Source organism: Cervus canadensis, chromosome 9 (genome assembly GCF_019320065.1).
Source record: "Cervus canadensis isolate Bull #8, Minnesota chromosome 9, ASM1932006v1, whole genome shotgun sequence".
NCBI classification, from domain to species: domain Eukaryota; kingdom Metazoa; phylum Chordata; class Mammalia; order Artiodactyla; family Cervidae; genus Cervus; species Cervus canadensis.
In genome coordinates this window covers 35,050,936-35,078,136 of record NC_057394.1, presented here as the reverse complement: position 1 = coordinate 35,078,136, position 27,201 = coordinate 35,050,936, and the positions used below count along the sequence as shown (strand labels likewise).

The 27,201-nt window shown below is 36.8% G+C and overlaps 1 protein-coding gene across 13 annotated transcripts in view; it reads right to left on the bottom strand.

Annotated features, from left to right (window-relative positions):
- The window catches only part of MYCBP2 (MYC binding protein 2), a 261,465-nt gene that overhangs the window by 7,387 nt on the left and 226,877 nt on the right, over positions 1 to 27,201 (bottom strand). For 11 of the 13 annotated variants that reach the window (XR_006271202.1, XM_043477949.1, XM_043477938.1 and 8 more), the window contains 18 exons: positions 26,726 to 26,875; positions 25,230 to 25,390; positions 24,049 to 24,205; positions 23,652 to 23,876; positions 21,523 to 21,588; positions 20,178 to 20,417; positions 19,759 to 19,857; positions 12,958 to 13,038; positions 11,673 to 11,939; positions 10,572 to 10,855; positions 8,870 to 8,966; positions 7,527 to 7,646; positions 4,997 to 5,098; positions 4,104 to 4,232; positions 3,598 to 3,730; positions 2,231 to 2,334; positions 1,138 to 1,326; positions 218 to 325 (listed from right to left, as the gene is read on the bottom strand). Coding sequence is in view for 12 of the 13 variants with exons in the window: in XM_043477949.1 (XP_043333884.1) it covers positions 218 to 325; positions 1,138 to 1,326; positions 2,231 to 2,334; positions 3,598 to 3,730; positions 4,104 to 4,232; positions 4,997 to 5,098; positions 7,527 to 7,646; positions 8,870 to 8,966; positions 10,572 to 10,855; positions 11,673 to 11,939; positions 12,958 to 13,038; positions 19,759 to 19,857; positions 20,178 to 20,417; positions 21,523 to 21,588; positions 23,652 to 23,876; positions 24,049 to 24,205; positions 25,230 to 25,390; positions 26,726 to 26,875 (2,712 nt within the window). In the remaining variant the exon portion in view is untranslated. The remainder of the gene's footprint in view (positions 1 to 217; positions 326 to 1,137; positions 1,327 to 2,230; positions 2,335 to 3,597; positions 3,731 to 4,103; positions 4,233 to 4,996; positions 5,099 to 7,526; positions 7,647 to 8,869; positions 8,967 to 10,571; positions 10,856 to 11,672; positions 11,940 to 12,957; positions 13,039 to 19,758; positions 19,858 to 20,177; positions 20,418 to 21,522; positions 21,589 to 23,651; positions 23,877 to 24,048; positions 24,206 to 25,229; positions 25,391 to 26,725; positions 26,876 to 27,201) is intronic. The other 2 variants (XM_043477940.1, XM_043477947.1) reach the window with 1 other exon arrangement.

Genomic DNA, 27,201 nt, shown 5'->3' with positions numbered 1-27,201 from the left:
CAATTAATGTCTTGAAATGTACTATAATAGATACAGGTCTTATAATATTCTCAGGTACCACCTGCGTGAAGAGAGGAGAAACTGAAGGGGGCTGTTGACACGCAGCAGACCGGGAAGGTCACCTAGAAATGCTGCCATGTGTTTATTTTTACAGACAAAAGATGAAGACAGAGATGAAAATAAATAGAAAGTAGACAATTTCTGATGCTTTCCATACCTTGCAAATGGGACAAGATATAAATCCAAACGTTATCCTTGGACCAAGCCATCTGTTTTCCAAAACTCGTCGACAACACTGTAAGTGGAATACGTGACTGCAGTCCAGCTTTAAAGGAAAAAAGCAGAAGGATATAACCACATGTAATAACCATAAATACAAGTAACTGACAGATTATTCAATGTAGTGTGCTACTTAGAGCAGGTAAGAGAAAAATCTATAAAGTTAGTAGAATGAAATTCCAGCACTTCTGTTATTCATGGGACAATAAGAACTAGATCTTAAGCTTCTCCCAATTTTTACTATTTATGTATTAATATCACCTTACAGAGAGTAAGCTGGGTTAGGGAGAAATGAGAAATATTCAGTTTTGTACCTCTTAGGAAGAAGAAGAAGAAGAAACTATTGATTAAAAAATTTAAGATTTGTTTTTGAGAATACTCATTGTCTTAGAATCACAAGAACTGAACATATAAACAACCAACCAGTAAATGTTAAAGAAAATCTTTTTTAGCAAATTGTAACTTCCATAATATTACTAGTATATTACAGATGTATGTATATATGTTATATATAGAGGTATGTATTATTATGCATGGATCAATTACATAATGCTGTAAAATGCCATGCTGAATTTTGGAAATTAAGAAGACAGGAGCTATTGAATGATTATTTCTTGTCTCCCTTATGAACACTTTAGACACTCACTTGACTATACAGGCTCATACAAACCACAGATGAAAGCTCAGTGTACAACATGGACACAGAACAAAAACAGCATTTACTCTTTAAGAAACTGGTAGACATTAGTGGGACAGTTCCACCCAACTGTAAGAAAGAGTCAATCACTTGTTTACTTGATGAGTATATTTATATTTTCTACTGAAAAATCTAGACAATGCTTTAAAAGCACAGACAACCTGAATGGCCGGCGCGGCCGAGAGTGCTTCCGTGAAACAGATCATGCACATGTCGTCGGCGTCCTGCTTCAGGGTGGTGGCACTTTTATCACAGCCGTGTAGACAGGGCAGACAGTGCTCTTCGTTTTTAACACCTCCACATGGATGGCCACAAGGATGGGTCTTGCTACAGGCTATCTTAGCATACTCCTGTTAAAGGTGAATTACAACACGGCACAGAAAATATATAAAAAAAAAGGCAAACAGCCTGGTAATTATATCCAGTATGTTAATTTCCTCAGATACTTTCCCATAGGAAATAGATATAGGGCTAAATAACCACAAAGTAGTTATTTTTATTCTCTGTTTGAATATAACTTAGGATTATTAACAAAGTTTTTCTTTTAATGTGATTAAAAAAAATTTTACTCCACATAAAGGGAAAGCTGATTAAAAACTGAACTGCAATTTTAATCTATTTGTTATCATGCACAGCCAGGAAGTAAAAAAACATTCCTGACATTAATCATCCAATCACCAACTGTGCGTGTGTTAGTCACTCAGTCGTGTCTGACTCTTTGCAACCCCATGGACTGTAGCCCGCCAGGCTCCTCTGTCCATGGGATTTCCCAGCAGGAAGATTGGAGTGGGTTGCCAACCAAGTACGCTTCATCAAAATGGGGATTACAAAAAGTACAGCTATCTTTCATTATCTGGACTTTATCCAAATTCTTGTTAACCAAAGTGAGTAATCAAAAGTATTTGGATAGCATGGGACATGCATAGATGTTTAGGCTTAAACAAATTCAAGGAAACAAGTGAATAAAATGTGTAATGCAGCCCAAAGACCTTTATCTGCTTCCAGTACAGAAGAAAGTGTTAAATACATACAGTGGTGATGGCTGGGAAACACACGAGAGACTGCTCTGGTTGAGGGCTTTACCTCACCGTTCTCCAGCTTTGGTAACACAGCCAACTCTTGACACGGGTAATGTGCTAATTCAGAAAAGGAAAGTGATTCTGAGCTCAAACCCTCACTTATGCCGAGTAACGGTGTCCTGAGGGACACACAGGTGCGCTGCTCCTTACTGTGAGGGGCCACGGATACACGCACCTGGCAGTCTGCGTCGGGACAAACACTGCCAACGGCAGACAACTCTGTTCCACTCCTGGAGCCACAGAAACGGCACGCCTCCGAGCTGCTTGTGGTGGGTTTTCCTAGGTGCAAGCAGAAAAGAGAAATCCTCCTTGTAAGCAGATGTTTTCTACATATTTTACTATAACTACATGAAAGGGAAAAAAAACAAACCAGGAATGTATCACTTGCTATCATTGAGAAATCAGCCTGGCAGTCTTGTATCCGAATGGTTGTAAGCTGCCCTAATTACAAAGCAAATAATCACACACACACAAAAGGATAAGAAACTAAAGAGTTATCTGAAGCCAAATAAATTATTAACTGATTTATTTATACTTTACCACAGAAATAGACTAGTCAAGACAGCAGGTCAAGCAGCTGTGGTCAGCTCCCTCATTACAAGACCACAATATCAGGCAAACTATAACAACAAAAATTAAATAAAAATACATGGAAGAAACAGAAATCATTCAAGTACCTTTCCCAGCAACAATATTGCAAGGTATAGAGAAAAACTATTACCAGAGGATATGAAATGTGAATAACAGAAAAATTCCCAGAGAACTGAAGATAACAGAGCAATTTGAAAGGAATTTAAATCTATTTGAAATAGCTGAAGAAGGAACGGAATCCATAAAAGAACAAAAGGAAAGAAAACAAGATTTGAAAAATACAGACCAAGCTCATTATAAAACATAGATATTGTATAAAAATCTAAGTAACTGAATTTAGCAATATTTACAGAAAATATTTTTTAAAATGAACAGTTTATATCATAATTACAATATGGTTGGTTCAAACACTAGATGTTTGAAAGGATGGTTCAAACATTAGAACATTTACTAATGTAATATATGTTATGGAGGAATAACAGGAGGAAAAAAATCAGCAGTGAGAGAAAAAAAGACTATGCTCTTGGAACATGAATAGTTATTCATATTTAAATTTGTCAGATTTACACCTAACACCAAAATTAGAAATTTGTGTCAGTCAGATAAACAGCAGACTAAAGAGGTGCTGAAAATCAGAAATTTCTAAGATTCAGTGTACCTTTAAGCTGAGAATACTCCAGAAAAAAATCAAAAAATGAAAAAAATTTTAAAAAATCAAAATGAAAAATTCCTGTTTCAGATAAAATGACCTGCTCAAGGTCACGCAGCTAGTTTATAATATAGAACACTGATATAAAAATATAGACAGTGATCAATGCTGTCATAATCACTTGTCAGAAAACACTCAAAATTATTCACATTAAATAATTAAACTAACATCCAGTTTAACCATAATCATTAGGGATGGTTCACTCTACTTGCTAGGCATGGTTCAGTCCTAAATCTGTTTACCTGTGTGTTCTCGGAATTCCACCATTGCCTTCATTGTTTTAGAATCTGCTAGTGCCATCAACCAGAACAGTTTGGTTCTGCCACAACCTTCATGAAGGTCAACCTTTATAGCTTCTTCTTCTTCCTTGAAGACCTATAGTATCATTAAAAAAAAAGAGGGAAATAAATTTATCACTCTGAATGATGTATAAAATTTAATTATGCAATAATGAAAACAGCTTTAATTTATTAAGCACTCTAAGAAACTTTAGGTATTTCTAGTCTTCTCTTTAACCTTCATAAGAACCTCATTTTTTATAAATGTGGAAATCAAGTCTCAGAGATTTAACGATGTTCTTGATTGACACAGTTGGTAAATGAGACAGCTGGGAATTCCACCAAGGTCTTTGATTCCAAGGTCCATTTTTTTTCCTCCATGACACCAAGTCTCTTCCCCACATTTATTTCTCACTGAATATAGTTTATGTTCCAGACACTGTTATGCACGTAACTGCAGAAACCCTCACCTGCCTTTGATGAGTTTTGGTTCGCCGATGAAGATGAAGGAATCTGTCGCAGTCAGTGCACAGGTTCCCACACACATTGCACAAAATGATTGCCGCAGTTTCACCGTCATCGTGGTTATCACACATTGGCTGGAAAAGGACATTTCCAGACGTTACAGCAGGTTAGCCCGAAAGGCTCAGACACTCACACACCCTGAACGTGATTTATCTACAACAGGATCGGATTGCTACTCTGGACTCTAATAAGAAATTAGAATTTGAACGTTAAACAGAATTATGGCAAATGTACTTAAGTATAAAAAAATCCCCAAATCCATGATTAATGGGCTAAGTATGTTCAATGATGAACAAAATAAACATTATACTTTTTTTCTAGAGACTTAAGAAAATCTCTCCTGTTATATTCAAATATTATGTATGCTAAATGAATAAATAATGCATTTTGGACACATGAATGTTAAGGAAATGTTCAAAGGGCCTATATAAAGTTTTTCCTTCTGGTGAAGCAAGGGATACTTCACAAACTCTAAGTACATTTGTGAATAAATGGCATCTCATGTTGCTCTCTTACTGCTTTATTTCCTTCTTATCATAAGACAATTTAGTACAAAATCTAGATACAGAATCACAGTCTGGCTAAAACCAACTTTTGATATGATGCAAACATGACTCAGAGAAGAAAGGAGAAGTTTTTTAAAAATATAATTAAATCCCCTCATATACTATGAAGAGGAAACCCTAACTGCATAGACTTGTGAGATGAACTTGGGCCATGCGATACAATTTTTCAAGAGTTCCACTAACTGTGCATTTTGACATGTGGAGTAAAGCTAGGCTAAAGCTTAGTATAAAGAAAAACAAGCTAGATTTGTACAAAGTAGCTCTGATCTTACCATTTGTTTCTGCTGTCCATCCTTTCCCATCCATCTCCCTGAGGAGAGGCGGTCGACATGGTCCTGGTCGAGAACGCACAGTGAGGCCAGAGCAAGCCAGAGCTGGTGAAAGGAAACGCGGTTACACCACGGTCTTAGAGAACACAGGCTGCAACGGCTAAGCAAATGTCAGCTGGACTGAAAAAGGTCCCCAGAGGTACTCAGGCCTTCCTGATGTGGTAGCAGGCACACACGCCCACTACTGGGTGTGCCAGGTACATAGCAGGAACACAAACATGTACTGCGTAAACGACCGTCGCTCTGATGAACCATTCTGTTGTCTTTCTGACATATAAAATTACTCTTTATTCTTCTAATGTGTAAACAGCATATCAATACATAAATTTACATACTTAATATACCACTGTCTCCCATAAATTTCTCCATTTAGTGGCACTGAATTCCAAGGAAGCGGGAAGAAAGGGCTGTTGAATTTTTCAGTCCCATGAGAAGTGGGGTAGTAAGGGCTTCTCAGAAATCTCTGTATGCCCCTAATAGCCTAGCGCCAGGCTTGATATACTTTTTCGGGAATAAGTCAACATCTTACAAGCTTTAGAAAATTGTCCTCAAATACAATTTAAAATTTTCTAAGACTTAAAGCGTAAGTTTCATTTTTACATAGACTATTTTTTCACTACTGAAAAACAGAAAATGACTCAAATGTTTCGACTCTAAGAAGTGCAAGTGAGTGTCACTGGACATGGGACTAAAGGCAGAAAAAAGGCAGGCAAAGAAAAACCAGAAGAAAAGTGTGCAAGGAGAAAGGTGAGCGCCGACTGCAGCGCCAGTGCGGCGTGTGTGTTGGGAAAGGGTTGCAGTCATGCTCACTGGCAAGGGGGCATCAGGGCTTTTTCTGCCCAAGGGAAATACAATGTATCTTCTTTTTCAGACTTCTGAGGATTAATTTAGGCAGTTTCTACCAGCTTTTTCTTCTTCATGCTGTCACACTACCCTGCTTCAAGCAGGTAGGGGCCTTATCTTTAAAGGATCTTCAGACTATTACAGTGTCACATTGATACTAAAGTTATCAGGAAACATCATTAGAAAGATAGTATACCAATATATAGGTAATACAGTCTTTACAAAATCAGTATATTCTTAAATTAATAGTGAATGAAAGTCACTCAGTTGTGTCTGACTCTTTGCGACCCCATGAACTATACAGTCTATGGAATTCTCCAGGCCAGAATACTGGAGAGGGTAGCCTTTCCCTTCTCCAGGGGATCTTCCCAACCCAGGGATTGGACCCAGGTCTCCCACATTGCAGGCGGATTCTTTACCAGCTGAGCCACAAGGGAAGACCAGGAATACTGGAGTGGGTAGCCTATCACTTCTTCAGCGGATCTTCCCCACCCAGGAATCGAACCGGGGTCTCCTACATTGCAGGAGGATTCTTTACCAACTGAACTATGAGGGAAGTATATCCTTAGCTCCCTTAAAAATAACAAAAACTCCATATATATGTGTTAGTATACTGTATTGGTCTTTATCTTTCTGGCTTACTTCACTCTGTATAATGGGCTCCAGTTTCATCCATCTCATTAGAACTGATTCAAATGAATTCTTTTTAATGGCTGAGTAATATTCCATGGTGTATATATACCACAGCTTCCTTATCCATTCGTCTGCTGATGGGCATCTAGGTTGCTTCCATGTCCTGGCTATTATAAACAGTGCTGTGAAGTTATCTAGGGTGAAACAGATCACCAGCCCAGGTTGGATGCATGAGACAACTGCTCGGGCCTGGTGCACTGGGAAGGCCCAGAGGGGTCAGGTAGAGAGGGAGGTGGGAGGGGGGATCAGGATGGGGAATACATGTAAATCCATGGCTGATTCATGTCAGTGTATGACAAAAACCACTACAATACTGTAAAGTAATTAGCCTCCAACTAATAAAAAATAAATGAAAAAGAAAAACAAAAACAAATGACAAAGAACACATAACAGTGAATATTAAAAATTACTATGCTTAGCTTGTAATACAGAAAAACCCTTCATACTTTTTCAATAAACACAATATTGTATTGATACAATATAATACAATTGTATACAATACAACTGTATACAATAAAATTTGTATACAGTTTGTATATTGTATATACAATATAATATTTGTATATTTATACAAATACAATATTGTATTGATATGAAAAATAAAGTGAAGCAGGTGGGGAAGGGATGGATTGGGAATTTGAGATTAGCAGATCCAAACCATTACACAGAGAACTGATAAACAGCAAAGTCCTACTGTATAGCACAGGGAACTATATTCAATGTCCTGGGATAAACCATAATGGAAAAAGAATATGAAGAAGAATATATTTATATGTGAATCACAGTAGAAATTAACACAACACTGTAAATCAACTATACCCAATAAAGTATATTTTTTAAAAAAGTAAATTAAGCTGACTTATTGATTTAAATTTGTTTAAACCTATAAGGAAAAAGAACACGCAACAACAATACAGACCAAATCAAGGAAACCTACCCTAGTTGTTGCAATACATCTCACTGGAGATCTGAATTCCTCCTCCATCTTGGTCAGGGCAATAATGGTTTCTGCAATGGCATTTTTTGTCACTCTTGACCACGCTTCTGACAAATGACCCTAGAGAGCAGGACAGAATAATGTGATAAGCAACCAGATAGGTATAATCAAACCAGAAAATTCTGTTCTTTTAACATCCCTCACCAAAAAGGAAACTTTGCTAGTGGAATTTTAGATCAAAGGGCATACTTTAAAATAAAAATCCTTCACAACCATATTATAAACTCAACTTCTAACTACTATTTTGATGATTCAAAAGAAAAGTATGTAAAAATTTAGGTTCCTAACACTCTTTTCCCATAGAATTCAAGGGGGTTTCACCTTACATTTAGATAAAAACAGAGAAATACTAAGGTGTCTATGACTGAGACATTTTGATCATGAAACCCTGTTATTTAACATGGAACTCGTACATCTAAGCTGATTTGCTTTATTACTGGAACCCAAGAGCATAAATGGATTTAAATGACAACTACTTTAATTTGCTAACTCGATTTTTACTGAACACCAACATGTCACTACTACAAAATTTTGGTGTTCCCGAATATCTCTCCTAAATATATTCATCCAATGAACATACTCAGAAAGCCTATTTGAGAAATGAAAAAATTCTCCATTTCTCCCAGTGACGAAATATTCATGCTGCTGGAAAAGTGATATAACTTCATATTTTTCCAGAACATGCTTACTAATTTCATATTCATGTGCTATCAATCTTTAAAGGGAGAGCTCCAACTCCAATTCCTCTTCCTCCAAAATGCTTGCCGTTTACTCCACCTCTCAGGATCTACCATCCACAATGTCCTGCCCTCCTTGGGCTGGACTCCTGGAAGTACGAGAGCCAGGCACTCTGAGAAGTAATTCCCTTTCCTCCACACTCCTGGATCTCCCCACAAAAGCAAAACCTGGACAGCAGTACAGGACATTCAATAAACTGTGACAACAGAAGACTGAGAAAACTTCATACTGAAAAGGCCTTTTTTCCTTTAGGGTCTTGGACTCAGGCTGCTCTGTAGGGTTCAAAGAGTATACTTTGTTTTTTAAGCTTTAAGTCTTGGAAGACTTATGGAACTATTTCTCAAGCAAATTAACTGGGAAGCTTGAAATGGACACAGTTTACACAAAGGGAAAAATTTTCACCAACTGAAAAGATAAAGGGTGCAATAGTGAACTTACTAAACAGAGCTTGTGAATTAGGCAAAATAACATGAATGTTGTCCTAACAATTCAGTAGAATGATTACGCTACTTGTTTTGTTAATCAGGTTTCTACTGGGAACTTACTGCAGCCATATCCTTAACAAGTTTAATGATGATCTCTGAGATCTGGGTAGGAGTGGAGCCTTTCATCCACCAATGACTCTCACCTCGACGGATGTAACTGCAAAGAAAAGTCAGCATTTGTAAACCAACCGGTGGTAGTTACAAATGAATAAAACAAAAACTTATTCAAAATGATTCAATCAGTTAGGGCATTTTAAAAGAAAATTAATCACAACATTACTCATAATCTATCTGTTCAACTCTAAGAGACTAGTTATTCTGATATATGTCCCCTTTCAAGTATTTCACTGTTTATTATTATAAATATCAAATATTATTTTTGCATGCATCTTTTAGAACAGTACCATTCAAAATAGATCCACAAACTATCGTTACCAGTCCACATAAAGATAAGAGCTTGCACCAGAATATGTCAACTATATGACTAATCTACTACCGTTTAGTTCAGCTCACATTTATTTCCCCTGGCAAGACTATCCAGATGAAAGAAGTGATACACTTATAACATTCTGGTGCTTAATGTCATGAATTGGCTCTTTCACTAGCATTATTCCAGATGTCCTTAATCTTCTGCTATTATACACAATTCTGTAACAAAGAGCCCTCTACAATATCTTTGTGCACATGTATGAACATTTTTTGAGAGAAAACAGTTCTACAGAAGTAAAATTGGTAGGTCAAAGGATATGCATATTTTAAATAGACTGATGTTATCAAACTGACATCCAAGAAGGTTTTAGCAATTTAATTAGATGTCAATTATGCCAATGCAAAGATATTTCACTATTGTTTTAATCTACATTTCTCTACCACTGAAGCACCTTTGCTCTGATTTACTGGCGTTTGTAATTTTTTTAACATTTTTAATTATTTTTGGCTATGTTGGGTCTTGGATGCGGCACATGGGCTCTGAGATGAGGCACAGAGTCTTCTCTACTGTTGTGGCACGTGGGCTCCAGAGCACATGGGTTTGCAGTTGCTACTTGCAGGCTCAGTAGTTGCTCAGCGGCATGTGGGATCTTAACTCCCCGACCAGGGATTGAACCCACGTCCCCTGCATTGGAAGGTGGACTCTTAACTACTGCACCACCAGGGAAGTCCTGGCATTTGTAATTTTTCTTCTCTGAATTGACTATTCTTGTCAGAAATCTGTATTGGTCGTTTTTTCATTGATTTGTAGTCATCCTTCTAATATTAGGACTAATAATTCATTGCCTACTAACTGTTAAATATTTTTTCCAAGTCAGTTGTCTGTATTTTAAAAACAAACAACTTTCACTTTTATGTAGCCAAGCCTCTGAGTCTTTTCCCTGTTACTTCAGGTTCTGTGTTTTATTTAAGGACGTCTTCTCAAATTGATGATTACAAAAATATTCTATAATTTGTCCTAGTAGAGTTTAAGAGCAAAAATATGTGAAGTTTCAGTTGATCTGAAGTTTACTGTGTACATGGTGAGAGGGTCTATAGTTTTTTGTTTTGATTTGGGAAGTATTCTAACATCATATACTCAGCAAATTTTTCTTTCCCCACTAATTTGAAAAGACACTTTTATTATACACACCATTCTCTTTCATACACAGGTCAGTCATTCATGGCTTCTATTTCTGAATAAGCAAACAGGATGGAATCTGAAGTGTCTGAAAGCTTCACACAGTAGCTCACTCTGCTCTATTTTTGCACCAGAACAGATGCAATAACCCACCTGGAATTGAAGATCACCGGGAGGGTGACTGTGGTCACTCCCTTGCCCACGGAGGTGCCAGCTGTCCCCGTGATGGTGGTGCCTTTGGCTTTCAGCTGCACTGTGAGGGCTTTGGCGATGCAGCCTAGAAACATGTCCAAGATCCCTAGCTTATTCCAATCTCCTTTCTCTGTCGAGTGAATAATGTCACTGATATCTGCTGGCGGGAGAGACTTGACTCCTATAATGCTGGCCAGACGGTTAGGGGTCACTTCAGGCAAAACTCGTCTTAGTAAGGAGGTCACCTGGTATGAAAAATAAAAGAATTCTATTTAAAGACTTGGGATTGACATATATACACACAGCTATATTTAAAATAGATAACCGGCAAGAACCTACTATATAGCACAGGGAACTCTGCTCAATATTCTGTAACAGCCTAAATGGGAAAATAACTTGAAAAAGAATAGATAACATGTACATGTGACTGAATCACTTTGCTGCCCACCTGAAACTAACATAACATTGTTAATCAGCTATACTTCAATTTTTTGAAAAAAGATTGGTGTTTTATTTAAAGTATTCTTTTTTTTCTTTCTTTCTTTTTTTGAGTCCAGCTGGCATTCTATGACTTCAAAAGTTATGAGGACAGAAAAAATGATTTAAGCTTGATTTCATTTCTCAAATGACCACCACTCCAGGGCAGCAAGAAAAAAACACATCTTACTTGGTCATTATATATATCACAGTAATAAGGCTGAGTAGCAGAATACTATTTATCACAATAGCACATTACTAAAATGGAACATATTTTGTTCTTCCATATTCTCACTATAATGAGTCAAAAAGAAAAACATGGGGTTAAAATACAATCTGAAAACCAAAATATATTATAACAAACAAAAAAACAAACAAAACCCAAAAAACAAGAAACTCTGATTCTCTTTGTTAGAATAATTTTTAACAATGTTTTAAACATGTATACCTGTGGCCGACTCATGTTGATGTATGGAAAAAACCATCACAATACTGTAAAGTAACTATCCTCCAATTAAATTAAACAAATTAATTAAAAATCAAAAGTAACAAAACACGCCTCCAGGTAGGAGCTGAGCCAGTCACCTGTCTCTGGACGCGTGGGGAGGCGGTGTGGAGCAGTGAGAAGAGGTCCTGGAGCAGGGTCAGCTGCTGGGCCAAGTACTGCCGGCCCACGTTAGAGCCGCTCAAGGCCAGGACCATGGAGAGCAGCTCAAAGCAGTAGGCGTCAGAGGAGGCATCTTCGTCATTGGGCTGGGAATTGGCATTTTCTTTGCTTGATATGGCATGTTCCCATTCCTCACGGACCCTGGTGGCTTCCATGCGGATGGCCTGGACAATGTGAGCACACACCTGTTCAAGGGCAACATAAAGAAAATGTAAAAGCGTATTTGTAAGGTTTAATTAAAAAAAAAGAATATTAGTTGATACTCATTTTAATACTCTTCCTCCCAGTTAATTCTCCATCATACCATTCTCTTAACACATCTTAAAAACAATTAAGGAAAACGACAATTAAAAACCTGAGTATTTAAATCAATTAGTACAGAAATGAATGCTCTACTGGTTACCAATTCCCCTGCCTGTGGTTTAAGACATGAAATGAAACAAATCACCATATTTAATCACTTCTAAGGCATCTTTCCCCCCACATTTCTATTCATAATGTGATTTGTAATTGATATAATCCATAATTTAATTGGCAGCAATTTTCGTTTTTTTTAGTGACAGAAAATAACAGCACATTTTACAACTGGTAGCGTCTACAATTCAATAAAATGCTGTTAAAAAGATAAAGCACAAATAAATTTATGTGATTTATTTAAAAAAGACTTAAGGTGTTGAAAGTTAAAATAGTGGGCCAATTTACAACCTAATTCAAAAGTCAGTATTTTATTTGACTTCGAAAGGGCTAATTTTATGTTACTTAGGTATTCTCAAAGTGAAACCCCATTACATGAATGATCTAGTGCTACTATACCATCTCGTGATAATTAGAAATATCTAACACTGGTTTAGTTAATATTATAACTGCTCAGCAGAATAATTAAAACCAAAAACAAAGGGGAAAGGAACACAGGAAACACAAATGAAATCTGATATAACTGGGTATTTGACACCAAAATGAAACAATCTACCTGAAAATGAGAAAAACAAAGAGCAGCAAGGTAAGAAAGTTAACATTCATAACAAAGTCATTAAAGTGATGCAGGTATGCTAACATACTCCTTCCTCTCTAGAAAAAGGTAGACACATTCTGCAGGACCTATAAAAGAGTCAGCATAAAAAAGGCTCCATAAATTTTGGAAAATGCTTTACACCCTAAAAACAAACAAAACTGATGAAGACAATGAAATGACTATTGACCAACCTGTTTTTGTAGGTTAGTCAGTTTACTTCTGCTGAAGATGATTCCAACCATATGTTCTTTCAGGTCAGCATCTGATGTTGCCTTTAGATACAAAAAGGGGAAAAAAGGAGGCAGGCTCTTTTAATAAACTTCATATATTTGACATTTTGAAATGTCTTGATAAGTAATTACGCAGGTATCTTTACAAGGTGAATTCATTTTAAATTGAGATCTATAACACTAAGATGAAGGATAAAAAGTTTGAGTAAATCACTAGTGGCTAAAGTAACCATAAAAGGGACAAAATTTCTGACTTTAAGAAATCCAGAGAAATATACTTCATGGATTTTTTCTTTAATTTGGTCAGTTTGTGCCATTTTGATTGAATCTATTTCTAAACTGTGAACACTATTAGTTCATATCCCATATTTGGTTATTAGAAGAGCAACTCAGGAAAATGACATTTGGTTAAAAATGAAGTGTCCTAACAACACTCTCTGATAATGGTGGTCTTAAGTTACTCCAACACTGACAGTAAACAAAGAAACCTATCACAAGAAGAAATATGAAGGCTGAAGTTTTATAGTGCCTATCATGTGTATGACACTCTTTTAAGTGATAGATAAATACACAAACATATATACATATACACATACACACGACCTTATTTAATCTTCAGAAAAACCCCATAAGGGGTATGATGTTCTACCTGCTTTATAGGTAAGAAAACTGAGGCAAATCATCCTTGTATTAGAATTAAAAATGACTCAAGTTTCACTTTTCTTAGGATAGAGACAGCCACAAGAGAATGTTGCTCCCACCTTAACAATGAGAAAAGCTGGTAATCTACAGAACTGTAATTTTTGGGTGCCCACCAAAGAGCTGACATGGGCAACCAGGTGAACTAAAATCTAAATTGACAAATCCATATTGTTGGACACTTCAAATTCTTTCTGTACCTGATACAAGTAAATGAGCAAACAGTGAACCTTACCTATCAGCAAGGTTCTTATAGATCTGAACAAAACTATCAACCAACTGAATTAATCACATTTATACAACTCTCCAAAAAACAACAGCAGAGTTCACATTCATTTAAGTGCACATGGACATTCACTAAACTATACCATCACTACGAGCCAGAATTCAGGTCTTAATAGTTTCAAAAGTGATGAAATTATACAAACTATATTTATGTATTTTACCACAAAGGAATTAAAGTAGAAATTAACAATACAAGGCTATCAGGAAAACTCCCAATATTCAGAAATTAAATGAGACACTTGCAAATTACCCAGAAGTCAAGAAGAAATCAAAATAAAAGTCAGAAAATATTTTGAATCGAATGAAATGGGAAAAAACAACACTCAAATCTGTGACACTCAAGCAGTGCTAAGAGGAAAATCACAGCATTACTTATGAGAAAAGAAAGATCTCAACTCATCATATTAGGACTTTAAGAAGTCAGAAAAAGAACACATTAAATCCAAAGCAAACAGCTGGAAAGATTTAATAAAAGAAGATACATAACAATAGAGTCTAAGGATAAGAGTATATTATGAACAACTTATGCCAATAAATCCAGCAACTCAGACGAAATGGGCAAACTACCTGAAAGCGAGAACTACCAAAGCTCACTCAAAAAGAACGGATAACTGCAGCTTCCTTGCATCTACTAAGGAGAGTAAGTTTGTAGAATAAATTTGTGTGTGTGTGCTACGTATAGCCAGAATACACATTAACAAATGAGTTCCTTTTAGACAGGAAGATCTTTTAACTTCTTTCATAATTTATCTTGCTTTTTCCTTTTTAAAAGCAGCTATATTGACATATAGTTCACACACCATATTATTCATTCATTTAAAGTATACAGTTCAAAGGTTTATATACATGCACAGATAAGTGCAGCCATCACCACAGCCAATTTTAGAGCATTTTTACCACCCCAAAAAGAAACACTGTGCCATTCAGTTATCACTCCTCTAGTTCATCTTCTTCAAACAAAAATAAAGTATATTTCAGGAAATACTGCATATCCATTAATATACACAGCAATATGTGGGCTATTTTACTGAATAAAAGAAAATGAAAAGAGAGAACTATATAAGAAATCCATTCTGATAAAAATTCTCAGCAAACGAGGAACATCCTCAAACTGACTAAGCGCAGTTACAAAAAATCTATGGTGAAAGACTGAATACTTTCCTTCCCCAATCTAGAAAACGCAAACATATCTGATCTCACTACTTTTATTCAACATGGTAACTGAAGGAATTAGCCAGTGGAATAACACAAGATTGGAAAGAAGTAAAACTGGTTTTCTTTGAAGACCACATGATTATCTATGAAGAAAATTCCAAGGTTACTACAAAAGAGCTTCTCAAACTATTAAGTAAATTTAAGAAGACCATGAAAAAAGTGAAAGTGAAAGTCACTGAGTTGTGTCTGACTCTTTTGAGACTACATGGACTATAGAGTCCATGTAATTCTCCAGGCCAGAATATTGGAGTGGGTAGCCGTTCCCTTCTCCAGGGGATCTTCCTCTCTGGGGATCGAAGCTAGGTCTCCCACATTCCAAGCAGATTCTTAACCAGCTGAGCCACCATCGAAGCCCAAGAATACTGAAATGGGTAGCCTATCCCTTCTCCAGTGGATCTTTCCAACTCAGGAATTGAACCAGGGTTTCCTGCATTGCAGGCAGATTCTTAACCAACCGAGCTATAGGTGTCCCTTAAGAAGACCACGTGCTGTGCTGCGCTTAGTTGCTCAGCTGTGTCCGACTCTTGCGACCCAAGAGACTGTAGCCTGCCAGGCTCCTCTGTCCATGGGATTCCCCAGGCAAGAATACTGGAGTGGGTTGCCATTCCCTTCTCCATAAGAAGACCATAGGATATAAGTTTAACGCACAAAAGTCAATTGTATTTTTATGTACTAGAAATGAATAACTGGAAAGTGAAATAAAAATATTTACAATAGCAAAAAACCCATGAAATGCTTAGGGATCAATTTAATAAAGTGTTTATAAGACACGTACACAGAGCTGAACTATAAGATCTAAGTAAATGGGCAGAACTAAAGAAATAAAATATTCATGGATTTACTGTTGTTGTTTAGTTGCTAAATCCTCACCCCTGTGCGACCCCATGGACTGTAACCTGCCTGGCTTCTCTGTCCATGGGATTTCCAGACTCAATATTAAGATGGCAATTCTCCCCAAACTGACTTAGCACTTTGGTGCAATTCCAATCAATATTTCAGTAGGTTTTTTAAAAAAATTTTATGTTTTTTGCGGAGGAGGAAGAAATTGATAATCTGCTTTTAAGCTTTATATGGAAATGGAAAGAATCTGGGATAGCCGAAACAACTTTGAAAAAGAACTTGGTTGGAATCTCTATAAAGCTACAATAATCAAGACAGCCTGATATTGGTGTAAAAATATACATATAGATTAATGAAACAGAACAGAGCCCAGAAACAGACCTATACATTTCTGGTGGACTGATTATTGATAAAGGATAGTCTTTTCAACAAATGGCAGTAGAAGAATCAAACATCTTCATATCAAGAAAAAGAACCTCTACTCTTAATTTACACTATACAGAAAAACTTGAAATGTATATAGTTCCAAATAAAAGAACTAAAGTTCTAATGTTTCTAGAAGAAAACAGGAGAAAACCTTTGTGACCTTAGTTAGGTAAGACACAAATCATGAGTCATTTAAAAAAAACAGATAAATGGAACTTTATCAAAATTAGAAACTTTTCTCTGAAAAATAAGTCACAGACTAGGAGGAAATATTTGAAAATGCATTGTTACCAAACATGTATTTGGTAGAAGACATATATATATATGTCTATATATATATGTCAGGATATATATATATCTCCTGAATATATGAAGAAATCTTCCAACCCAATAATAACACAAACAGCTCAATATAAAAAAATATGGGCAAAAAATCTGAACATACATTTTGGTAAATATAGCACAGAGACGGCAAATAAATAGATGAAAATGTGCTCAATATTATTAGTCACTGGTGAAATCCATGTTACAATCACAACAAGGGGCTTCCCGGATGGCTCAATGGTAAAGAATCTGCCTGCTAATATAGGAGACACGGGTTAGATCCCCGGTCTGAGAGGATCCCACACGCTAAAGAGCAACTAAGTCCATGCACCACACCTGCTGAGCCCACATGCTCGAGCATTCGTGCCGCCAGCAGGAGAAGCCACTGCAATGAGAAGCATGTGCACCTAATCTCTAGAGCAGCCCCCTGTTTGCTACAACTACAGAAAAGCCCAGACAGCAACAAAGATCCAGCACAGCCAAAAGCAAATAAATGAATAATAAAAATTAAAGAAAAAAAAACACAAGATACAAGTATATACCTATAAGAGTGTATAAAATTAAAAAGAGTGATAGTATCAGGTATTGTCAAGGAGATGTGGAGCAACCGGAAATACTTTGTTGGTGAAAATGTAAAATGACTTAATCACTTTGGAAAGAGTTTGCAGTTTCCTAGAAAGTTAAACATATACTTCTTATATAGCAATCCTACTCACAGGTATTTACCTAAGAAAAATGAAAACATGTCCATACAAAGATCTGTATGCTAATGTTGATAGCAGTTTTATTAATAATAGCTAAATAGAGGAAATAACCCAAACATCTATCAGAAATTTGTGAAAGGATAAATAAACTATGGTAAACTCATACAATGGAATACTCCTCAGCAACCAAAAGAACAAACAACTGATACATGTTCTTATACTACCTATAAAACATCAGACAAAAAGGCTACTTTCTATACTGTTCCATTAAATAAAACCTGGGAAAGAGCAATACTATAAAAAGTGAAGTCGCTTGGTCGTGTCCAACTCTTTGGGACTCCATGGACTGTAGCATGCCAGGCTCCTCCATCCATGGGAATTTCCAGGCAAGAGTACTGGAGTGGGTTGCCATTTCCTTCTCCAGGGGATCTTCCCAACCCAGGGATCGAACCAGGGTCTCCTGCATTGCAGGTGGATTCTTTACCATCTGAGCCACCAGGGAATGGCCATCCTATAGCGAAGGAAATAGGCAGAAAATAGGTCAGCGGTTGCCACAGGGGAGGAATGAGATGAGAGGGCTGAATGCAGTGGAATGACAGGGAAATTTTGGGAGGGATGTGTTTTAAAAATTGCTTGTGATGGTTTCACCACTGTACACATTGGTCAAAACTCAAAACAAATAATTTTTAAAGGATGATCTTATATGTAAGTTTTACTTCAAAAATCTGACTTAAAAAATGGTTCCCTTAAAAATTACATTATCTCACTGGTATCCAACCACTAGCAAACCTTTCCCACTCATCCCCAATGCCTCAGCATACACTCTCCTCCTGTTTGGCCAGCCTCTTTAATGCTCCCATCCTCTCATCCTTTTAATCTAGCTTTCATCCATTCTCTTTCAGGTCTAACTCAAAGCCTAATATCCCCCAAGAAGCCTTCTCTGTCCACTCCAGGGACAATAACCTCAACGTACTCTGAAATTCTATGACATGTGCAATTTTCCACATATTTTATACAGTGATTATATACTATAGAGTGTCCCTGATGATCTGCTTTGGGAGGGAGGGGACAGACTGTTCATGTTTAAGAACACAAGGCAAGTTTTTTGAGGGCTTGATACCAGTTCTCAAGGTTGTTCAGCAAACAATTGCCATTTGCTAAAATTCAGTTGATTTAATGAGTTCTCAGTCTTGTAATTGTCAAAATGTTACCTCCAAAAGATGCTGAAAAATAATTACCAGAGTTTGTGAAATCCTTTTTTTTTTTTAATAAACAAATTCCTGATAGAAAAATGTGGATGATTTAGTTGCCTCTGTATTGGAAGGCACAGAGTTAGCTTAGGTAAGTCCTTGAAAATATCTTTCAAAGAACTGTCAAGATGAGTATTTATAGCATCTCATCTATTAATAAACACACAAGAATATGAAGACTAGTCATGGTTGACTTCTCTTTTTGAAAATGGATGAAGTTCTCTTCTTAGATACAGTGCTTTAGTTTAGACCAAATAAGTCAGGCAAATGCACTTTAGAAGAAATTTCAAGAACAATATAAAGGACAGGTTATTCCAATAAAAATTCCCTGCACACATGTGGGCTTATGCCATGGTGGATATAAAGACAAACCAGACATGTACCTGGTCTTTAGGAAGCTTTGATTAAGTAGAAGATAAAAACCATGTCTATATCTTGGACATGGACTTGGGCAAACTTTGGGAGATGAGGAGGGACAGAGGCCTGGAGTGCTGTAGTCCATGGGGTTGCAAAGAGTCGGACGCGACTGGGCAACTGAACAACAATAAGCCATGTATACAAATAAACCCAACAAGAGAGAAATCAAGAAGAGACACAGAAATTACTATGAAGTTTAGCAGAGGAAATACTTCTTTGTGTCTTCACCATGAACCTTCTTTAAGGCTCATGGAGAAGACAGAATTTTTGAGCTGAACTGTGAAGGACAGAGAAGATGGAGGAAAGTACACAGCACAGTCAACAATGAATCTGATTTTACAAATGCCAAATTTAAACAAAGCAGCCCAAGGTTGAGAGCAAATTTTGTTGTTACTTAAAACACTAGCTAGATCATACATGAGCAAAAAGCGAGTTATCTTCTGACAGTTCCTTCATCTTCTTTCTAATTAAAGTAGAAAATATTAACTACACAGAAACTAGTATCACATATACATTAAAATACATAGCAATACATGGATTATTCCACTGAACAAAAGAAAATGGAAGAGAGAAATAAATATTTTTAGAATATAAATAAATACATTGTATACTTTTTCCTCTCCTTCAGGCGATGACAACAGTGCTTTTTCCTCTTGTTCTGGTGTGGGTTCTGCATCTCCAGAGATGAGCTTTCCAAATACCTGGTGAGGAAGACAGGGAGGTGAGAGCAAGCTAATGGCAGGAATCACCACTGTGAAGGCCTGGAGGACGCAACAGCTGATTCTGCAGGTTTTATGATATTCCTATGCTATTTTACTGCATACCTCTACTTTTCAGAAATATGAATGCAAAATGAAATATAAGAATTTGGGCTCTGAGAAGGAAAAAACGGGCCAAACTTATAGCTAACAATCTCTAACAAACTGAACAAACTACTTTGTTAAGCTCTTGATATTATTATTTAAGTAGTACATTGTATCATTTTATCCTGTGCGAGACTATGTGTAGTAAGGACACTCACTTGAGATGTAATAAGTCTGAACACTCGCAGAGTCTCAGCTTCACAGTTCCTTTGCTGGGCCACACTGGCTGAGATCTGGCCAGCAATTTTTGTGCTTTCGCCATCCTTCCAGCCCAAGACCTTAACCTGTCGAACTCTCAGTGTATTTTCTGGGCCCTTTAATTCAATTTTGATGATGTGATTATCCCCTCCTGGAAGTTCACTTGTTACCCAACCAATGTGCCTGGAATCCAGATCAACCTAGGGGAGCAGAAAAGGGATAGAAACCTGATACAAGTGGATTACTATTTTATCACTGTCCTAGACTTAATGACAGTAGTTATTATGTCCTAGTGTTAATAACAGTAAGCTCAAATAACAAATAATTGTACACACAGAAAAGTGTATTAGATTATTTCACACTGATTATCTTATTTAAATCTTGTAAAGATAAGCAATACTATAATAGCTACAGATGAAGAAAGTTAGGTTAACACAGATGGCAGGAGTCCGGTAAGTGGTGGAGTTGAGAATTAAAATACAGGTCTGCTTATATTATATGTACTATATGGCTTCTGAGCACAAGTTACATAAGCGAAATCACTGGAAACAATTTTCATGACTATCTATACTGCCTGTAAGTAGAGATGCTCACATGATCAGCAATGAAATCCTGTTTTGTGCACCTTTACATGAAAGCACATTTATAGCAAGGATTTTAGCTGTGCAGTTACTTAGTACGTTTTACTTTCGAAGAAATATTATATAATATGTAAATTCACATCTGTGATAATTTACTTCAGTATATTTCATTGAAAATCTAACTCTTCTCAAGGATTAAATTTCAATGCACTGTACAATGGTTTTTGACACTATTCACTCACAAGGGAGTGAGTTTATACAGCATCTGTCACAAGCCCAAACAAGACGTGTTTCTAGAGTAGGTCTGTACACTGACTTTTAATCTGGATATATTGCAGTGTTGTAAACTGAAAGATTTTCAAAGTACAGAACAATAATCTATATTTTAATCTGAAGTGTGGCTGAATTATAGTGGCATTTGTGAATCAGATCTATGATGAATTCTAAAGCACCCTGACTCTCTGCAGGGGAGCAGAAGTCAGGGTGGAGGGCATAGTATACTTACTCATGACTACAGAACATTTAGGAAAATAATGGGTAAGATGTTTAGAACAGAGATGGTTATAACTATTTCCATACATGGACTATTTGCCAATTTAGTGTTTTGAAAAGAGATGGTTTCCTATAATACCGTGGCATGCCAAAATTAGAACTCAACAGTGGAGACTGAGAAGAAGAAATTTCTACCAAGGCAGTAAAAACATTTAATGACAGTTTTAATTACCTGCTTTATTCTGCACAAATCTTCTACTGCTTTGCCAGTTAAGAAGGTCATTGAGGTGACTTTATTCTAAAATAAACAATTCAAAATAGTTATTATGCCATGTTCCTGGCTCTAGAATGGACAGTGATTTCTTACAGCCTATCAATATCATATCAACTCTTCTGCTTGTCTTTTATAGTCCTTCCTAACTGACCTCATTCCATCTGTCCAACCACAGTTCCTACAAATCCTGTCTTTTTCTTATTCTCACAAACTCCATCTTGAATCACACATTTCAGTCCTTCTCTATGGGCTCTGAGAGAGGAGGCTGGCATCCCCTCCCTCTTTTCATCCAAAGTCTAATCATTTAAATTCTATCTCTATCATGAAGTCTTTCAACAATTCGCCTTGCTACTTATGTCCCATTCTATTACATGATTCTCATTGCTTCTGGTGTAAAAGGGAGGAAGGAAGGTAGCTTAAGCAACAAATACTTGTGAGTATCACGATGCCCCCAGATAGCCATAGGGACTTGAGGGAGGATTCATGAGGGTGATGAGTTCTACCCCTTTGAGATCTTCGCCAAATTAGGGAAGGACCATTTAACATATAAAGTAAAGTATCAAAAGCAATTTAATACCTTTAAGTACTGGAAAGAATCATACTGGTACTAGAGTCAGAGACCTTAAGATTGAGTAAGTTTTATGCCAAGTACATCAAGAAATAGATGGACATATGTATTCCTTGGAGAGTTGTATACTTTTAAGTGTTACAGGCTGATGCAATTCAAATTAACAAATGCTGTGTTTAAGGTAGTGTGATGGGAAGGCTAGGGGACACACAGTACACTATGCAAGTCTTAATAATGCATATAAATCAGAGGAGGTTTCCTAAAAGAAAAGCTGATGTCAGTATATCTGTTAAAATGAATATTACCATGATAATCTCTCCTAAAAGACAAAATGTTAAATTGATTGCAACCACTGTTTTGATGGAAAATATATTCTAGCTTAAAACATGAATCAAAGATAACACTGTACTGAGCAGTGAGTTCCTGCCCGAAAAGTGTTCTGCTTTATTACACTTGACTTTCAAGTAAGACAAAGTAGTTGTTCTGATTGAACTCTTGGGTCTCAAGAGGTGATAAGCTAGCGATATAGTGATATATTAGCTAAGCCTTTTTCTTATTCAATCTGTGCTGATGGACAGCAGCTGGGGTGACTGCAGACAGCAAGGAGTGCTCTGACTGTAGACTGAACTTCTGTGGTTAACATTCTCCACTCAGGTCATCTGAGACCCAAACCCACCACTTTGGCTCTCCCTGGGAAAGGAAATATACAAGTGGGATAGGAGCAGCTTGGCAATGGCCCAAGGGGACTTAATACTGTATCCGCAGGCCACTTCCTTTCTGAGGGAAAAAATTCTAAGCATTCTTTCTCAAGAATGGGGTAGAAGCATGGGAATCTGGCAGTTGGTGTTACATTCTTCTTGGCCCTTAATACTCAAGCAAATAGGATGCTTTTTCTTCTTCAGTGTTTTTTGTTAAAGAGTGCTCAATTCAGTTGAAACATGTAGACAGGCTAGAGCTACGGAGAATATATAGTATGATCATATAGGTTAATCCAGGAACTCTCCCGAACTCCCCTGAGACAGTGGGGGTGAGGATTAAAAACTGAAGGCTAATTACACTATAGGTCAAACTGCATTAAGTGCCGCTAGAGTAAGGTAAAAAAGAACCCAGAGGAGAGAAAGAGTAACTTTTATAGAAGAGGTACTGGGGGAGAATTTGTCTGCTGGTTCTTAGACTTGGGAAGAATCTGAATGGCAGAGTTTAAGAGAAGAACTTCCAGGCCAAGGAAATAGCTTGAACAAGGGCATGGAAGTAAAAAATCATGGAGTAGATATTTCTTTTACTTAGCTATAGATTTCATATATTTATAATCAGATCGTTAAAATGGGTATTCCACAGTGGTGCCCCAAGTCATATTAATCTGTTTTTAGACTTAAGAGTTATCTTGAAAATATAAATAGGTTGTTTGGTTGGTGAAGTTCCAGATGAAAGCCTTTTTGCTAAAACTCAGAAATGAGACTGTATGATTAATAAAGGTCTGAAAAGAACTAACAAACCACAGTTAAGTTTCCTTTCTTACCCCAAGATCTCGGGAATTGTCCACATGAACAGATACATAGCGGGCATTGATGCCTTTTACACAGTTGATGGTGATGTTCTTAGTTTTGTTTTTATCCTCATCTCCTGACTCCCAAAAGGTTTCTGTGGAACCATCTGTCAAACTGCCAATCATGGCAGGTCGGCTTGAAGTTTTTATGTCAACAATGCTGGTTAAGTCCTTTAAGCACATAACTATGCACAATTCCTACCAGAAACAAATACACATAATTGTAACACTCAAATGGAAATCTTCCACAATAATAAAATAGGCATGAGATAGAAATAAAAGTATCATATTGTTTAGGAGTAACTTTCAGTTTCTCCTTCAATACATTGTTGAGTATTAACAGGAAAATAATAACTGTTAGATGACTGACCTGACTCATAGCTTCAAAGCCAGACTGTATGCTGATGCTAAAACTCTCTTCACTGTCTCCATCATCTGATTTTGACAAAATATTGTTAATGTGATGAAAGACATTGCTCTGATGGAGGAACTGGTGATCAGATTGCTTGAATTTCAGACTCCAGCACCTAAAATGGCGTAAGTAATATATTAAATAATTCTTTTTCAGGAAACTCTAAGGAATTCTTTGAAAAAAAAAAAGCACTCTGCAGCTAATCTTAATGTTGTAGGTAAAATAATTGTTATTTTATTTTATTTTATTTTGTTATTAGAAATTTTAAAAATTCAAGAAACAAAATGATTTCTATTGGCATTTTTTGGGAGAAATATACACCATTTCTGTTGAACAATGTAAATTCTAAGGAAAGTTCATCCATTTTAAATATAGCTATACATCAAGATCAAAGCTTAAAAGCAAAAAAGGTAATAAATCAGTTCTGTAGACAAGTCTTATCCCAACTATAACAGCCTCTCAAAATTTATTAGTCCTATAATTCTACACTAATTCATCAAAGTATAACATACTTTGTACTTCAAAAATCCTGCACTACAGAATCTCTCCTCTGCTGGTCTCATCATTAGGAAGGTGGGTAGCCAAAATCACTCTGTCAACTTATTTCTTATAAAAATCAATGGAGGATTTACTTATATGTGTAGTCCAGTACGAGGCTCTAGTGATAAAGTTCACAGTGTAAAAGTAACAGGACTTAAAAGGAGGAGATACTCTTCATTGCAGTTTTAGGATTGGCTGCATTTCTCTTGATATTCTTTTCAATTCAAAACCCTATTTTGAATTCTGTTTTTGAGATTTCGTTGCCCTCTCCATTTTTGCAACATTTAAGTTTCTACTCTTGGGGAGCACTGAGACATGTGATTTGGGGTAGAAGAGAAAGGAAAGTGAGGAAGATGGTTTCAGACTGTGACAATTTAGAGGACTCAGAAGTATACTATCCACAATTGATAGAGGGGCCACCAGGCATGAGCTGAGGCGAAGGGCAATTCTAAATTACAACCATGAGGGAGGCACCATTCATATAACACAGGATTCTTTCTACCTTAAGTACGTAAAGAGCTCTTTCAAGCATTTCATGCTTTGACTGCTTCAGAAAACTCCTTTTCCCGGGTACTTGGGACACTTGGAAATAAGATTACCTCAGGGCCATCTGCTGTAATGAACTGCCACTGGGGAGAGACATCATAAGATCGGAGATGGTCTGAAGTAGGCGGTGAAAAGTGTGTGGTAAAGGATGAGCGGCTTCCCCGGCAATCACTATATCTGAGAGCGGATGCTCACACACCCTTGTATCTTTCTCCTAAGACAGAAATGGCAAGCAAGTTCATCAGTTTGGGAGCTGGAAGGAATTTTTCCCACAAAAGAAAATGTGTATTTAACGATACTGATGTAGTAGAAATGTAAACAACAAAACCAAACCATACCGCAAACATCCAGTAAGATTAACTAATTATGCTTACATTTTTAAAGGAAAAAGTGATAAGGTCACCTATAAATAAAATCACCAAACCAAATAAATGCCACATATGAGGATCAATTCCAGTGTACTCACTAATCTACTAGCAGAAATGAGCCTTTCCCTTCAGCTGAGCACCACCCAAACTGCTGGCCCACAAAGTTGGGAGCCAGTAAGCAACTGTTTCCATTGAGTAGGTTTTGGGGTATCTGTCACACAGGAACAGATAGCTCTTATGAGTGTGTGATAACTTCACATTGTAATTGTGGATTGTTTTCAATTTTTCCTTGCAACGCTACTGATTTCATTTGATATCTTTAAGGTTATTTTATTAACTACATGCATAAATTGAAGACACAGAATTACTCTTTTATCATTTTGTAGAGAGCCTCCTTATCCCCAGTGATAATTATGTCTTGAAGTCTATTTTATCTGATGTTAAAATAGCTGCAGCAACCTAATTTTGATTGGTATTTATCCAGTATATCTTTTTCTACTTTTAACCTTTTACTTTTAATCTTCCTCTGCCCTTCTGTTTTAAAAGATGCGATGCTTATAAACAGTACTGAGCTTTTGTTTGTTTTTTTATATATTCTGACAGCTTTTCAAATTGAGGATTTAGTCTTCTACCTTTTTTTTTTAGTCTTCTACTTTTTTACTGTAGAAATATAAATGAGATCCATAAATCACAGCTCCAGAGGTATAAATGTGGCTGGAACCCAGGCTTCCAGGGTCCACATTCAACGCTTTTCCATGATACAGGCTGCCTCCTATAAAATTAAAGTCCCTTCTAGCCAAACTTTTTGAATTTCATATCCAGGTACAATCTCATTTTCATTCTCTGTGCGTTACAGTAATGCTGTGAAGTAGATGGCTCTTCTCTATAATAATGTTGCCTTCTTCATCTTATATTGCACGGTACAGTATGTATCTTCCAACTGACTGCTTTGTGTGTGACAGTGATAGCTAGTGAGAAATCAGAATTGATTGACAGTGTTTCTGGAGACAGAAAACTTTCACTCAGCATAGTTAGTATGTTGCTCATAGCTCTGAATTGGTATTCTTGCCTTTAGGTTATATAATCTGTGAATGACCTCATGTAAATTATGGTATTACCTGAAGAGAGTTTGGCTCTTCTATAAAAATATGGACAAATAAAAAACCAAGACTCTCGCTCACTTGTTCTGCATTTTCTTTGTTTGTTTTATTTTCCTCATCCTCTTCTTCCTCTGGTTCCACTGGAGCAGGAGTCAGAGATGCCACGAAATGCCACAGAATATCATGGAGAGAAGTGGTCTGGATGACGTTACACAGAAGCCAGTTGAAAGCCTGCACGAAAGAGAAAGTGAAACTCGCTCAGTTGTGTCCGACTCTTTGTGACCCCATGGACTATACAGTCCATGGAATTCTCCAGGCCAGAATATTGGAATGGGTAGCCTTTCCCTTCTCCAGGGGATCTTCCCAACCCAGGGATTGAACCCAGGACTCCTGCATCACAGGTGGATTTTTTACCAGCTGAGCCACAAGGGAAGCCTGAAAGCCTGCATAAACAATGTTAAATAAGTCCAAGATAAAGAGAACCTTCTGGGACTCAAGTATTTTAAGAGAAGACTCTAGGAAGACTGATTATCATTTCACTGAAAGTACACTGAACT